Source organism: Caretta caretta, chromosome 14 (genome assembly GCF_965140235.1).
Source record: "Caretta caretta isolate rCarCar2 chromosome 14, rCarCar1.hap1, whole genome shotgun sequence".
NCBI lineage: Eukaryota > Metazoa > Chordata > Testudines > Cheloniidae > Caretta > Caretta caretta.
This window is the reverse complement of record NC_134219.1, coordinates 26,070,076-26,086,995: the sequence shown is the minus strand read 5'-3', so window position 1 is coordinate 26,086,995 and position 16,920 is coordinate 26,070,076. Positions and strand designations below refer to the sequence as shown.

At 50.1% G+C, this 16,920-nt stretch overlaps 1 protein-coding gene across 7 annotated transcripts in view; it reads right to left on the bottom strand.

Annotated features, from left to right (window-relative positions):
* Positions 1-13,475: 13,475 nt before the first annotated feature.
* Positions 13,476-16,920, bottom strand: part of MYOCD (myocardin) — a 472,295-nt gene continuing 468,850 nt past the window's right edge. For all 7 annotated transcript variants that reach the window (XM_048818177.2, XM_048818179.2, XM_048818181.2 and 4 more), the window contains one exon: positions 13,476-16,218. In XM_048818177.2, coding sequence (XP_048674134.1) covers positions 15,659-16,218 — 560 coding nt within the window. In that variant the 3' untranslated portion in view covers positions 13,476-15,658. The remainder of the gene's footprint in view (positions 16,219-16,920) is intronic.

Here is a 16,920-nt window from a genome sequence, read left to right as displayed (position 1 = left end):
AAACAGGGGACAGCATGGGCTTAGGAACCCATGGAACTTTCCCCAGTTGCCACTGAACTTGTTGGGCAATGGGTAACAGGTCTGGGTGGCAGCTGTTCTACTGCCAGCATCCCGTGTGTGAACTGCTGCGGAAGCGCTAGAGATTACAGTCAGGCAGACGCACTGCTCCACCACCTCCCCCATCCCAGCTCAAGCTGCCTTCTAGGGAAGCATTTTGACAATAGCTCAAGAGCTGTCGACCAGTCCCCACACCACCAGCCTGACCCCCTTTCGGTGGCCACTTGCCCATTTTCTTCTGAGGTGGCAGTTTTTAAACACGGACCGCTGGGTGCAGGAAGTCACTTCCGCCATCTACACAACTGAGTTCCTATCTACCTGTCCTCCAAAATCCCCTTCCCATCCCTCCTCAGGGACCCCTCTCAGCAAAGGATCCTCACACTGCAAGTGGGCTCACAGGTCCAAGGAGAAGCGATATAATGCATGCCTCCCCAACACAAGGGGCGCGGGTTTTACTGCAAATACTTTCTGGAGGCTGGAGACCCATCCTGGACTTCAAGCAGTTGAACCAGTACCACATAAGATTCAGGATGATTACACTGGCTGCCATGATCCCCTCCTTGAATGAACATGATTGGTTTGTGGTTCTCAGTTTTAAAGACACATATTTTTACCTAGCTATCCATCCAGCAACAAGAGATTCTTATACTTCCTGGTGGGTCTTGTGCACTTCCAGTACAAGATGCTTCCCTTTCGACTTTCAGCGGCCAGGAGGCTCTTTGCAAAGGTCATGGGGATAGTAGCAGCACACTTCTGCAAACAACTCTGCAATATATTTCCCTACCTGGACGACTGGCTCCTTAAAGATTGAATGTATCCGGAAGTACACAGGGTGACCCCCACTCTACTACACTCATGCCTTTACTTGCCATGTCAAGTAAACTCAGAAAATTCTACTTGCCTCTTGCTGGTACAGTCATTTACATCTGTTTCTGGGCCTACGTTTGCAGAACAGCAGGGCTGAACCAATCATCCCAACCTGGCATCCTTCCATCTGGCAGCCTGGTTTTTAGGTGGGCAATGAACAGCCTTGCTCAGTGTAGTCCAATTCATATTGCTCAACAGTAGAAAAACTTCAACACGGAAGTCTTATGCTGCCACGTGGAAGTGGATATCCGTGTGGTGTCAGCAGCATCATTTTCCCCAGAGGAACCTGGGATTCCCCACATCCAGGATTAGCTGCTGTTGTTAAAATCATCTCATTAAAGGTAGGTCTAGCTGCTATTAATACCTTTCAACCTCTGGTAGAGAACTGTTCAGATTTTCCCCATCCCATAACAGTGAAGCTCTTAAAAGGCATCACTGGAACATTTCAGCCAATATCAACACCTATGCCTGCCTGGGACTGACCCTAGGGCTATCAGCACCTATGAACCTGCCATCTGAACCCTTGGCCTCCTGCTCCCTTTTGCACTTATCAGTGAAAGTGGCCTTTCTGTCAGGGATAAGCTCAGCCAGGTGAGTGGGTGAGCCACAACCTGTAGGGTGAGCAGCCCCCTCTGCTGGGCAAAGTGCCCATACCCGGGCTAGCCTTCCATTTACACATGCTATTAGCAGAGAAGCAGCCAGATGAGCACCTGGTGCTGCAAAGAAGTGAGCTCCACTCGATGCATTATGAAGCTTTTGCTAGTTCAACCTGAAAATGTCTGTCCCAGCTGAGCAGCAGCACCAGAACAGCAGGGTGAGCTGGCAGTAGCCCTCCAAGAAGGGGTCCTGGGCCTCTCCCCAGAGGTCAGTACAAGATGCAGGGTGCATGTGGGGTGGATGCATGTGTGCGTGTGTTTGGAGGTATGGGTCTATGTGCAAAGAGTGTGAGTGGAGGGTGTGTGTATGGGAGGTGTGTGTAGGGAGGGGGTGTTGTTCACACACCCATGCTGGTTTGTAGCCCCCCAAGCTGAGAGCGTTCTGTTGACAAGGACTGGGGGTGTGCCCAGCGGGCTGTCAGTTGGGAAAGGTGTGTGAGCACTGAGACTGCTAGATCAACAGCACGTCATCACTGAACTCTGCCAGTGTCAGAGCCCCATAAACCAGCACTGGCAAATAGCTTACGATGTTAGAGATTCAACCTTGCAGAGTGCTTTTAAAATCGAATCAAGTCTCAGAGTTTTCCCTGAAGGGAGTGGTGGGACAGATTCAACCAGCTGCCACCCCTTAGCCTGTGACTGTGCCACCCCCTCAAGATAGACTACACCAACCTCACTCTTTCTGACAGGGGTGTCTGGTCCTCGTGTCCTGCCCAGAGCAGCCTTGATTTCCCCTGCTTCCCTTTGATTCCCAAATCTGGTTCATCCCTGCTGCAAAGGCAGCCCTTGTCATGCCTTCAGCGCTCCATCCCACAAAGGGTTTCTGTGCTTGCCAAGTGATTTCTAGGGCACAGCCATCACACTCAGCAGCCTGTCACACTTCTAGCAGCTAATCTCTAGCCAAGCACGTTGGGAACATTGTGTTTATACATGCCACTGCAGGGCCAGGCACAGGCCAGTGCAATTAGGGAGGCTTCTGCAGCTCATCCTGCGGGACTCACCCTTATCATGCCAAGAGCAGAGGCAGAGTCCAGGGCCTGGAGCTGGATGGGCTCCCTCGGGGCAGGACTGAATTGCCCTCAGTGCTCTGTCCCCAGCCTGGTCGTTTCTCCCTCTTTATCCGATCTGAGACATGGTGCTGCAAATAGGCTGAGCAGAGCTGAAAACAGCACTCGGGATGGTGGCGTCCCACAGAATTACTGCAGCTCCATAGCCACCCAGCAGATGTGTCTGGGCCCAGCACTGTGGTACCTAGGTGGCTGCTTGCAAGTGTAAATATGAGGCCACGCCCCAGACCCACCCACTGATTTTTCTGATCTCAGTTCAGTGTCCAGTACCTGGAAGGCTCCTTTAATTGCCATCTATTTAACTGGCCACAGAATTCAGATCTAGGTTTCAAACCGGGTGGTGAAACCTGGGGGACTTTGCAGGGGGAATGAGGAGTTGATGTGCAGTGTGGATCAAGCTCTGGGTTTGAAGCCCGAGTGTGGTTTTGGCTGGGGCCCATTGCTAACAGTACCCTCTGCTTGAGAGCAGCTCTGGGCCTGCCCAGATCCACACAGTTGCCAGCTGGAAGCATCCAACTCAGGCGTATAAAGGAAAAAGCTGCTCAGTGTCTGGCAGCACCCAGGAAAATGAACAGGTCATCGGGGGCCTATCCTGGGTAGCATGGTGTGATGACCGTGAGCTGCTAAGCCTAGGATGGAGACCAGGGGCGATAGCTCGGCTGCTCTGGTACAGTGGAACTCTCTATGATAAGAGCAAAGTGTGTCCGTGCAGGAGACAGAGCTTTCCCGGGGCTGTTCCCAGGCTGTGGAACGAACAGGCCCAAATGCAGGACCAGCCCAAACCTCCCACCTCCTACTCCAAGTGCCCAGCACACGTCTCTGAGCGGCCTCCCCTAACACCAACACAGTAATGCCCGCAGGGAGTATTTACAAAGGAGCACTAAGGAATGAATGGGTAAGGCAGGCTGGAGCGCTGTCAGCTTCACACCCGGCTATGGGGACTCATGGGGTTGGGGAAGGATGTGAAAACTCTAGGGTGAGCCAGGCTCCAGAGTAGGGTACCAGGGAGCAATGCTCAGGGCTCTGTGCACTTTTCAGTTAAGAAAGAAATGGAAAATTTCTTCTTCTTGAATGTATAAATCTCTGAGATGCCTCCAAGCCCAATGGGTTCACTTAGCCCTGTGCTCTCTACACACATGGAACGGCTGGGACAGCCCTTTGTCCAGGAGCAGAGCTCTCTGCTGCATGTCACCTGGTAGTAGGGTGACCAGACAGCAAGTGTGAAAAATCAGGACAGGGGGTGGGGGGTAATAGGAGCCTATATAAGAAAATGACCCAAAAATTGGGACAGTCCCTATAAAATCAGGACATCTGGTCACCCTACCTGGTAGGGGAGCTGCTGTTTCATGATCCAAGGAACTGGCGTCAGAGGGCCCATGTTCCCTGGAGGAGCTGTTATTGAGGTGACATCAGGGAACCTGGCCATGCTGGGAAGTTAAGCTGGAAGCTACTTGGCCACATGGACAGAGCAGGGCACATGGTTTGATAAAGTGCCACTTTTTCAACCTAACCTGCATCCAGCTTCTCTCTTTGCTAATGAAACAGCTCCCTCCACTGTTAGGGTTGCCAGTTTTGGTTGGACATATTCCTGGAGGTTTCATCACATGACACAATCTTTAATTAAAGATAAATCTTTATTTCCTGGAGGCTCCAGGCCAGTCCTGGAGAGTTGGCAGCCCTGTCCACTGTAGAGATTCTGTTCTTGCTCCTGGAGCCATGTGTACAGATACCGTGGGCTCCCCAGTGGCCACCCCAGATCAGCAGCCGCCCTGCTCAGGAAATGTTGGCCCCATTAAAATCTGGGAAAATAAATAAAACCACTGTTTGGTTCTGGGTCACTTGGTTGTCTTTCTCCAGTGACCCACCAACCATCCCAGAACTATCTCGAGTCAGGCAGGCAGGCGGGGCACAGTGTGACCAGGCCCTACACCAGGCGCACCCCTCATGGTCCAGAGCAGAGAGATGGCGGAAACGCTCGCCGAGCCTGACAGTCCTCGGAAGGGCTGCTCAGAAAGGCCGTCCTTGTACCTGAGCATGTGTGTGTGGGGCTATCTCGCTTTGCCCACCCGCTTTATGGCGCAGAGCTGTGAGCGATGGCTGAGGCACACGGGTGCCTTATTTTCTTGTGCTCTTTGTTTGAACGCTGCAGTTGGGTTAGTATCTCCAGGACACCCTCCTATCAAAGGTGGAAGCTCTCAGAGCGCGGGGAGGGGACAAGAGCTGTCGGGGAGTGCCAAGATGCTTGTCGCTTGCTGTGAATGGTGTGGGGGGGGGAGGGGCTCTTTCCCTGCCCTGTAAAACTCCACCAGCCATTTCAGGCTACAGAAAGTGAGATGGGCTGGGGTTGTTTATTGGCTAGTAATTTCCTCCGCCACTGGGTGTTCAGCATCAGAAGGAGGAGCCTCCTTGCTGCAATCCCAGAAGGAGCTGCTGTCCATCTGGGTAACTTTCCAGCGGCAGAAACTGTTGCAATGTTAGGAATGGAAGAGTCATAGCACAGTGCTCCCAGCTGTCTGCAATGCCTCCCTACTAGGGTGACCATACATCCCGTTTTGGCTGGGACAGTCCCTTTTTTAGGCTCGTCCCGACTTCTTTGGCAAAAGTGGGCATTTGTTCCATTTGCTCTTGCCAACTTGACTACTTGGCAAGAGCAAAAGGGACAAATGCCCACTTGTGTCAAAAAACTGGGGTGTGGAGGAACATGCTGGGGCGTGTGTGGCGATGCCAGCCCTGTGCAGGTGGGCAGGCAGGGCTCCAGCGAGCAGTGATGTCAGCCCCGTATGGGGAGGGGGAGGGCAGGGCTTGGGTGATCAACTCAGGCCCCTTGGGGAGGGGGATGGCTTAGGTGAGCGGCTCTAGGCAGCCCTGTGGTAGGAGGGTTGGGGGGTTCTTGGGCCAGCCGTATGTGGAGTCCCATTTCCCCTTTGGGAAACATGGTGACCCTATTCCCTGCAGACACTTGTCTGTCACTGTCAGGAGGTCTCACCCTAAGATAGTGACCACCCTCCCTTCCCCCCAGAGCTGGATGTGGCCCAGCAGAGACCCAGCGTGTTTTGGCTGCTGGTGCAGATAAGGCCCAACGGCGCTAACATGAAGTGCGGTCACCCAGTGACTCCCAGGGAGAGCTTGCCGCAGAGCTCACTTGGTGCATCGTGCTCTGCACACGCTTTGGCTCTGTCCCCCAGCAGTCATGGTTAGTTGTGGCAGAGGAAGAGAAAGGCGCGAGGGGACAAGCACAGCAGGCTTTCTGGTGCAGGAGCTTTGCTGCTTGAGGTAAGGACTACCTGGCATAAGTCCCAGCACCCACTCTGGCTGGTTAAGGAGAGGTGCTGGTGAGTTTCAGCGAGAGCCCCTGTTTCTTCCTGGGAGCCTGGTGGCTGCCGTAGAGAGCCCTGAGAGTCCTGGATCCTGTAACGGGAAGGGGATGCTCATGGCTCTGGCAGGGGTGTGGTGTTCAGAATAGACAGAGAGGGCTAGTGCCACAAAGGGGACTCAGAGTGAGCACTGCAGTCCCTAGTGTTAGGCGCCTCGTCCAGCCCACAGCCCAGCTGAGGTACTCAGCCTCCCTAGACAATGCCTGGGGAGAGTTAGGCACCTACGAATGGGAGCCACAACCCCAGCATGCAGAGTTAGCAGCTGTCTCTGCTCGCCAGGGAAAGGCATTGGAGAAGGGGACTGGATGCAGGGGCTCCCATGTCATAGGCGAGAGCTCTAACCAGAGCCAGTGCTGCGCATCAGCAGACTAAGCAATTGGTTAGGGCCCCAAGCAGCTCAAGAGGCCCCTCTTTGGTATTTATTATCAGTTGTGTGTGTGTGTGTGAAAATTATTCCTGCTTTGGGCCCCCAATGGGCTAGCACTGCCTCTGCTAACCACTAGGCTATAGAGCCATTCTCATGCTTGAGCTCCCTCTCTGGGGCCCAATGAGTCTTTCATTAGTTAGCCACAGTGGAGCAGCTTCAACAGGCAAGAATGAGGGGTTCCCCACATCAGAGTACCCCGTAGCTCGGTGGTTAGCGCATATCCCTAGGAGGCAGCAAAGCCCTCTTCAGGCAGAGGAGAGTGTGAACCAGCATTTCCCACATGCCTGGTCTGTGCGCTAACCACTGAGCTACAAGTTACGGGGGAGGTGAGGCTCCGCCTTCTTGCCCCCACCCTCCCAGCTGTTTTGTGGGAGCTCTGGGCCTGCAGCTGGGGTAGGCAGGGGATGCCTAGCTTCTCTCAGATCGTGCAGCGCCAGACGCCTAGCATGAGGCTGCAGTGCACAGGCACAGAGCCAAGGGCTCTGAGAGAGAGTCTTCTGCAAACAGGCACCAAGAGCGTTTTGGCGCCTACAGGTTCGGGGGCAGCTGGATGGGGGCTTGGTGAGTCCTAGTGAGGCCTGATCCTGAGATTTAGGTGCCTAAGGCCCATTTTGAATGCAGCCCTACAGTAATTCAGGTCTCCTTGGAAGAGCCAGGCACAGGCAGAAGTCTCAGAGATTGCCTCGGCATCTGCAAGAGAAACTTTTGCTTTTTATTATCAATAATAGTAACAATCCTGATAATTAAAGGATTTATTCTGATTGGCTAATTTATTCACATGAGTAAATGATCATCCAATCAGACCACAGTATTCCAACGTACACCATGATCAGAGAAATGGCACCAGTGCTAACAGACAATCCGTTCTCTAGCTGGGCCTGGGAACGAGCCAGCAGGCTTTGCTGGTTTCATGTGCAAAGCTGTGCCATTCTGCTTGTTCCTGAGAGTCCCGGGAAGCTAGGAGTCTCAGGCAAAGCTGGCAGGCAGGGCTCCCCACTGGTACATTGCTGCAAGCCAGGGGATAACAGAACGCAGCTCGATCTGTCGAGAGAGTCCAGCAGACATTTGACGCAGAAGCTAGTCATGCTGGGTGCCAGAAGCTTAGCTTCTGAGGCTTCCACAACATGCTGGGAAAGCAAAAGCTGTTTGGGCCAGCCTCGAGAGCACCAGCCATTTCATTCTAATGGGACAGTATAACTCACATCTGACCCAGAGATCAGCTTTTCTAAAAGCTCCAAAGCTCTTGCAACCCTCAGACCAAGAAAAATGCTTCAGTTAGCTTGTTATGAACCTGACAGTGAAAATGTGGAATTTAAATAAATACAGAGCCCTTAAGGCTGAGCCCCTGAGAAGCTCATAGTGAACTGTGTGACACTGCACGCATATTCATCATAGTAATATTATTACAACATTGTTATGGCATAATTATGATGCATTTTGTACAAGATAAGTCATGTCAAGTGTCATTGGAAAAGTTATGATTTGCTGAATATGATTATCCTATTTGTATGCATATATCCTTTTTGTATCTGAGATTATAAATACTGACTATAGAATCAAAGAATATCAGGGTTGGAAGGGACCTCAGGAGGTCATCTAGTCCAATCCCCTGCTCAAAGCAGGACCTAATCCCCAACTAAATCATCCCAGCCAGGGCTTTGTCAAGCCTGACCTTAAAACCTTCTAAGGATGGAGATTCCACCACCTCCCTGGGTAACCCATTCCAGTGCTTCACCCCCTCCTAGTGAAAAAGTTTTTCCTAATATCCAACCTAACCTCCCTCACTGCAACTTGAGACCATTACTCCTTGTTCTATCATCTGCTACCACTGAGAACAGTCTAGATCCATCCTTTTGGAACCCCCTTTCAGGTAACTGAAAGCAGCTATCAAATCCCCCCTCATTCTTCTCTTCTGCAGACTAAATAACCCCAGTTCCCTCAGCCTCTCCTCATAAGTCATGTGTTCACACCCTTCCTGCAGTGTGGGGCCCAAAACTGGACACAGTACTCCAGATGAGGCCTCAGCAATGCCGAATAGAGGGGAATGATCCCGTCCCTCGATCTGCTGGCAATGCTCCTACTTAGACAGCCCAAAATGCCGTTAGCCTTCTTGGCAACAAGGGCACACTGTTGACTCATATCCAGCTTCTCATCCACTGTAACCCCTAGGTCCTTTTCTGCAGAACTGCTGCCTAGCCGTTCGGTCCCTAGTCTGTAGCAGTGCATGGGATTCTTCTCTCCTAAGTGCAGGACTCTGCACTTGTCCTTGTTGAACCTCATCAGATTTCTTTTGGCCCAAGCCTCTAATTTGTCTAGGTCCCTCTGTATCCTATCCCTACCCTCCAGCGTATCTACCACTCCTCCCAGTTTAGTGTCATCTGCAAACTTGCTGAGGGTGCAATCCATGCCATCCTCCAGATCATTAATGAAGATATTGAACAAAACCTGTACAAAACTATGTATCTGTACTTCAATTGTAGTTACACCTCAGTAATGCCCACTAGACAAGATGCTTTCAGTCTAGATAGCTTTTTGGGAAGGGCCTATTCAGGGCAATGAGCCATTAGGGAAAACAATAAGCCTTCCTGAGAATGCTTCAGATAGCCTGTAAGTAATGGCTGATATGACTCTACAAGGACATAAGACCAGGAAAACATGATTCTGGACTCCACCTTGGGATGGCAGCATTTTTCCACAAACTGGTTTGGGAATCAAGTTTTGAAACAAAGGGCTCCCACCATATGCTAAAGCTATATAAGACAGGGAGTGACATCATCTGTGGTTCTTCACTCTCCACACAAGAAGACACTTGGAAACACTGAGGAACAAAGATTGAACTGGGGGAAGTGCTGGACTCAGGCTAAAGGGATTTATAGTTTGTGTATGAGAGACCTGGGGCTTCCGAGCTGCAATGCAAGTGCAGCTTGTCCCATAAGAATCTGCAGCCTGCTTGTCCCATCAGGCCGGGTGAGAATTTGCTAATTCATATTCTATCTTTCTAGTATCTTAGACTTAGTTTGCGTTTTGTTTATTTACTAGGTAATCTGCTTTGCTCTGTTTGCTATCACATATGATCACTTAAAATGACTGCGGACTACGTGGCTCTGGGAAGAAGGATAAAGGAGTTTGAGGCGCAAGTGGTGTTCTCGTCCATCCTCCCTGTGGAAGGAAAAGGCCTGGGTAGGGACCGTCGAATCGTGGAAGTCAACGAATGGCTACGCAGGTGGTGTCAGAGAGAAGGCTTTGGATTCTTTGACCATGGGATGGTGTTCCATGAAGGAGGAGTGCTGGGCAGAGACGGGCTCCACCTTACGAAGAGAGGGAAGAGCATCTTTGCGAGCAGGCTGGCTAACCCAGTGAGGAGGGCTTTAAACTAGGTTCACCGGGGGAAGGAGACCAAAGCCCTGAGGTAAGTGGGAAAGCGGGATACCGGGAGGAAGCACAGGCAGGAATGTCTGTGAGGGGAGGGCTCCTGCCTCATACTGAGAATGAGGGGAGATCAGCAGGTTATCTCAAGTGCTTATATACAAATGCACAAAGCCTTGGAAACAAGCAGGGAGAACTGGAGGTCCTGGTGATGTCAAGGAATTATGACTTGATTGGAATACAGAGACTTGGTGGGATAACTCACATGACTAGAGTATTGTCATGGATGGTTATAAACTGTTCAGGAAGGACAGGCAGGGCAGAAAAGGTGGGGGAGTAGCACTGTATGTAAGGGAGCAGTATGACTGCTCAGAGCTCCGGTACGAAACTGCAGAAAAACCTGAGTGTCTCTGGATTAAGTTTAGAAGTGGGAGCAACAAGAGTGATGTAGTGGTGGGAGTCTGCTATAGACCACCGGACCAGGGGGATGAGGTGGATGAGGCTTTCTTCCGGCAGCTCGCAGAAGCTACTAGATCGCATGCCCTGGTTCTCATGGGTGACTTTAATTTTCCTGATATCTGTTGGGAGAGCAATACAGCGGTGCATAGACAATCCAGGAAGTTTTTGGAAAGCGTAGGGGACAATTTCCTGGCGCAAGTGCTAGAGGAGCCAACTAGGGGGGGAGCTTTTCTTGACCTGCTGCTCACAAACCGGGAAGAATTAATGGGGGAAGCAAAAGTGGATGGGAATCTGGGAGACAGTGACCATGAGTTGGTTGAGTTCAGGATCCTGACACAGGGAAGAAAGGTAAGCAGCAGGATACGGACCCTGGACTTCAGGAAAGCAGACTTCGACTCCCTCAGGGAACAGATGGGTAGGATCCCCTGGGGGACTAACATGAAGGGGAAAGGAGTCCAGGAGAACTGGCTGTATTTCAAGGAATCCCTGTTGAGGTTACAGGGACAAACCATCCCGATGTGTCGAAAGAATAGTAAATATGGCAGGCGACCAGCTTGGCTTAACGGTGAAATCCTAGCGGATCTTAAACATAAAAAAGAAGCTTACAAGAAGTGGAAGGTTGGACATATGACCAGGGAAGAGTATAAAAATATTGCTCGGGCATGTAGAAATGAAATCAGGAGGGCCAAATCGCACCTGGAGCTGCAGCTAGCGAGAGATGTCAAGAGTAACAAGAAGGGTTTCTTCAGGTATGTTGGCAACAAGAAGAAAGCCAAGGAAAGAGTGGGCCCCTTAATGAATGAGGGAGGCAACCTAGTGACAGAGGATGTGGTAAAAGCTAATGTACTCAATGCTTTTTTTGCCTCTGTCTTCACGAACAAGGTCAGCTCCCAGACTGCTGCGCTGGGCATCACAACATGGGGAACAGATGGCCAGCCCTCTGTGGAGAAAGAGGTGGTTAGGGACTATTTAGAAAAGCTGGACGTGCACAAGTCCATGGCGCCGGACGAGTTGCATCCGAGAGTGCTGAAGGAATTGGCGGCTGTGATTGCAGAGCCATTGGCCATTATCTTTGAAAACTCGTGGCGAACGGGGGAAGTCCCGGATGACTGGAAAAAGGCTAATGTAGTGCCAATCTTTAAAAAAGAGAAGAAGGAGGATCCTGGGAACTACAGGCCAGTCAGCCTCACCTCAGTCCCCGGAAAAATCATGGAGCAGGTCCTCAAAGAATCAATCCTGAAGCACTTACATGAGAGGAAAGTGATCAGGAACAGTCAGCATGGATTCACCAAGGGAAGGTCATGCCTGACTAATCTAATCGCCTTCTATGAAGAGATTACTGGTTCTGTGGATGAAGGGAAAGCAGTGGATGTATTGTTTCTTGACTTTAGCAAAGCTTTTGACACGGTCTCCCACAGTATTCTTGTCAGCAAGTTAAAGAAGTATGGGCTGGATGAATGCACTATAAGGTGGGTAGAAAGTTGGCTAGATTGTCGGGCTCAACGGGTAGTGATCAATGGCTCCATGTCTAGTTGGCAGCCGGTGTCAAGTGGAGTGCCCCAGGGGTCGGTCCTGGGGCCGGTTTTGTTCAATATCTTCATAAATGATCTGGAGGATGGTGTGGATTGCACTCTCAGCAAATTTGCGGATGATACTAAACTGGAAGGAGTGGTAGATACGCTGGAGGGCAGGGATAGGATACAGAGGGACCTAGACAAATTGGAGGATTGGGCCAAAAGAAATCTGATGAGGTTCAATAAGGATAAGTGCAGGGTCCTGCACTTAGGACGGAAGAACCCAATGCACAGCTGCAGACTAGGGACCGAATGGCTAGGCAGCAGTTCTGCGGAAAAGGACCTAGGGGTGACAGTGGACGAGAAGCTGGATATGAGTCAGCAGTGTGCCCTTGTTGCCGAGAAGGCCAATGGCATTTTGGGATGTATAAGTAGGGGCATAGCGAGCAGATCGAGGGACGTGATCGTCCCCCTCTATTCGACATTGGTGAGGCCTCATCTGGAGTACTGTGTCCAGTTTTGGGCCCCACACTACAAGAAGGATGTGGATAAATTGGAGAAAGTCCAGCGAAGGGCAACAAAAATGATTAGTTTCAGAGGAACAGCCGTGTTAGTCTGTATTCGCAAAAAGAAAAGGAGTACTTGTGGCACCTTAGAGACTAACCAATTTATTTGAGCATGAGCTTTCGTGAGCTACATCTGATGAAGTGAGCTGTAGCTCACGAAAGCTCATGCTCAAATAAATTGGTTAGTCTCTAAGGTGCCACAAGTACTCCTTAAAAATGATTAGGGGTCTGGAACACATGACTTATGAGGAGAGGCTGAGGGAACTGGGATTGTTTAGTCTGCAGAAGAGAAGAATGAGGGGGGATTTGATAGCTGCTTTCAACTACCTGAGAGGTGGTTCCAGAGAGGATGGTTCTAGACTATTCTCAGTGGTAGAAGAGGACAGGACAAGGAGTAATGGTCTCAAGTTGCAGTGGGGGAGGTTTAGGTTGGATATTAGGAAAAACTTTTTCACTAGGAGGGTGGTGAAACACTGGAATGCGTTACCTAGGGAGGTGGTAGAATCTCCTTCCTTAGAAGTTTTTAAGGTCAGGCTTGACAAAGCCATGGCTGGGATGATTTAATTGGGGATTGGTCCTGCTTTGAGCAGGGGGTTGGACTAGATGACTTCCTGAGGTCCCTTCCAACCCTGATATTCTATGATTCTATGAAAATCTATCTTTTGTAGTTAAAAACTTATTTTATGTTTTAATCCAAAGCAGTAAGCTTTGACTGGAGTGCTTGGGGAAAATCTCTGCTTACCACAAGTGTGCACTGTTCTCTTCACATTGAGGGAGAGGCAGACCAGATATTAAACCCATACACTGACCAGATTTGACCAGGGCAGGATCGTATTGCTCTGGGGTCCTAGGCTGGGAAGCTGGTGGTTAGAGAGCCTGCGTGTAACTGCAGCTGGGTGTGTCCCTATGTGTGTGAATGCTGATGAAAGTGCAGGCTGGAGGGCTTTGCAGCTTGTGACCACAGCACAGTGTGAGAGAGAGCCCAGGTTGGTGGGTCAAGGGGCTTAGTGGTACCTCAGTTCCAGGTGGCACCCCGGGGGGAACCTGTCACAAACTGAACACTGAATTCAGTGGCTGTCCTTGTCCCAGCTGAGCAAAATGAAGCAGCAATCTGAGAGCAGAGAGAGTGACAAGACAAGAGGGTATTTAATAATGAAGGTGTTGTTGGTAACATAGCTGAGGAAACGTGTCTGTTTATAAGTTTTAAGTTGACAGCATCACTTTAAATAAGGAAATACATTTGTCGAGAGGAGAAAACTACCTGGGAAGCCCTGTACATTTAGGCAGTGCAGCAGCTAAACTAGTCTGGATTCAAGTGCTATTAAAATTCACCATGGAATGGTTTCTAAAATCGCTCACTTATAAAAAAAGAAATTCTTTTAACAAATTGCAACTTGTGATTGTTCTAGCTACCAGTGTCTGGTGAACATTTGTACAATAGAAAAGTGGTGCTTTAAATAGTGACTTTAAAAAGCTACTAACATGTTCTTTATACAACATGCAACAACATAATACCTCATCAACTGAGGCCAAAGAGGGTTGCAGAGACTCCTCCTCAGGCTCCAACAAATCTTCAGCAAGTTGCCCACATGGGAGTGTCCCGTCCCCCCCACAGTCCCTTTGCACTGGGCTCTTCCCCAAATGACTGCATGGCCAGTGTGCTGCCCTTCCAGTAACACAAATATTAAATACACGCGGGCTGTAAATATTTTAACAATCTTTGTCAGCAACAATATTTTCTTTTGCAAAACAGCTGACAGGTAATTCCTAAAAACGTAGATGCATCCCTAAAACAGTAGACATCAGATTCTTTGGTGGAAGCCAAATGGTGACAAGATGGCCGTTTGTCACCGGGGACCCCAGTGAACAATATTGCACCATGATTCAGAGGAGAAAGGCAGGTGGTTTCCTACTGCAGCCAGTGCTGCAGCAAAGCATCCATCTCTGATGAACTGGGAAGAACGAGCTCCTCTAGCCTTGTGGATTCACAGCTGTTCTCTGGATGACCTTGCTCTGAGCAGAGCAACTGGTGGGGCAGCAGTAAACTCAGAAAATGGAGGGAGAGAGGCGCGAAGGGGAGAGGGATGGCAGGGAGGAGGGCTGGCATAGGGAGCATAGACTGCACAAGCAGATGGTCACACAAACTCCAGCCACAATTAAGGGCCTGTTCTGACCCATTGCATTTCTTGGGGAACACACAGGAGGGGCTATTTATTGCAATTGAATTTCTGTGGCTCTCCCCCACCCTCAGGGTTCCCTGCAAGTTCAGGGTTCAGGAGAGGTTCAATCCTCAGATTTCTTATACTGCAGAGAAAAGTGCAAGGGATTCCCCCCAGAGCTTCTGTTTGTTTACTTCCTGGTTCAACATACTCCTTGTCCCCTGCTGGAGACATATTTATACCACACCAGTTACTTATACCACATTAGTAGGAAATTGACAGCTCTGTCAGTGCATCAGGTTCTTTCAGTAGTTCTATGAGCAACCTGAGCAGCTGGAGTCAGGTATCAGGACATCTGTGGTGGGGGCTTCTTTGAGGTCAAATTATAAAATGTAACTGTGCAGCATGGAACACGCCTTGGCTTTCACTCACTAAAAGTGACCATATGAGATGTGCTCACATGAGTTCTGGCACATCTCTGACATGGCACAACTCTCTGCCCTTGACTGGACAGCAGCTGTCTGTGCTATGGGGACTTTGCTTCAAAACCATTTTTGATCAATGACTAATTGGAATGGAGACTGGAAGCAGAGCGAGGTGGACCTGGCTGTACAGTGCAGTGTGTTTTGTCACTGTGGTGGGCAGACAGCATGGCACTAGCTACCCACAATACTTCTGACCAAACTGGGCCTTTCTCCATGGCTAAGATGTGCCGTGCAGTATTTCTTAAAGGAGATGAGGCAGCTTTCGGTAGCAATGCCTTGGACCCTGTTCTGGATGCTTTCATGCTTCCTCCCAGGTGAGGTCTCTTTTCCACACAATATGTCACGAGCTACTCCAGTTCTCATGTGAATGGCTGCTAAAACTGAAAAAGTATAAAAAAATGTTTTAGAGAAGTCTAATTTTTAAAAGGCATCAATAGCCACATAGGTGTGAAACATAAAGGCTCAGCGTCATTGTGCTGACAATTCTTAGTCACTGAAAAAGGACAGGAATTATGTATTGGGAAAAATCCAGTTTCCCCTGACTGGTTCGCACATTAGCCCTTTGGGCCAGGACTCAGTTCCTGTTGGTTCTGTTGTTTAATGAAAGGACTTGTGGTTGGCTGCTTTTGCTGTACATTCCCATCTGTAGTGCCCCCACCTTTCACCACTGCTGTAAGTGAAGGTCCATGGTGGTGTTTAAGCTGAGATCAGTAACATCTAGGAAATCTATATTGAAGAGACTGGGCCCGGTGGTGGTGAAAGAGCCAAAGCCAGTGGCTGAGCTAGGTGGGGTAAGATCCAGCCATTCCATCGTTTCCCAGGGCGATTCAGTGAAACTCATTTGTAAACCGGAGCCTTCACCAGAGGAGGGTGACAGCTGGGTCTCCATGGGCGAGAGAGGAATCTCCTGAGATGTCAGAAGTTCATCTGCAACTTTGCTGGAAAACCCATCCATCAGCCCTTCAAAGTGAGACTCCTCACCGCCCATTTTCAGGAGGGGGATCTCGCTGACCTTTCCCAGGGGACTCTGGGAATTTAATAAGACTTCAAGGTGAGTGTCATTGCTGCTTGTGCAGTGGTCAAATGAGAGTTGGGCTGAGGAAACATGTTCAAACGGAGCAGAGGCCTTTGGAAGTGAAGTGCTGGTGTTCCCTGAAGACACCGTTATCTGAGGTACTTTCTGGAGGCAGGAACGATCTTCTTTGGCAATGGCTGGCATTTCTGTTTGCAAAAGGAAATGGAGAGATTAGACCCACGCCATGTAACAGCCTGAGCCATCTGCACTGGCCACATGCTTTGACTACCTGCTTTCCCTCAGAGCCTACCCCACCGTTTTGTTCCTCTCAGGGTTCCCCCAACCTTATCAGTGCAAAAACGGACATCTTCCAACAAGACCTCCTTCCTCCCTGCACCATTTACCCCACACACACACTTCACATCCATCCACCAGCTCCCTTTTCTCCAGCTTATCAAACACAAACTGCCCGTCTTCAGTTGCAAGGCTCTTCCTGGCTTAGCCCTGTACTATTTATCCTCTTATCTGCAGTCATGCTGCCGCCAAGGATGCCAGCCTACACTGCCCATGAGTTTGATTTTCCAATACATGCCGCTGTGCATGGGAGGAGTTCCCCAGAGACATCTGAAAACCCATCACACTGTCCTCCTTCTACTGCCTCCTTGCAACAACCCTCTGCTAAGAGACCCAGTTAGCTCTCGGCCGTGCTGGGACAGAGAGTGCACTGGGACTGTTGCTACTGACACGGATCAGCATGGTCTCACTGGTGAAAGGAGAGCCAGCCCAGGGTATGTGGGGAAAGTGCGGCACTGAGTGGATGGCCCAACTGACTCTCAGGCTCAGGGTGACTCAGGATCAGAATGTTGCTCTGACCCTTTGTAAACAGGACACCTGGGTCCTTGGCTTTC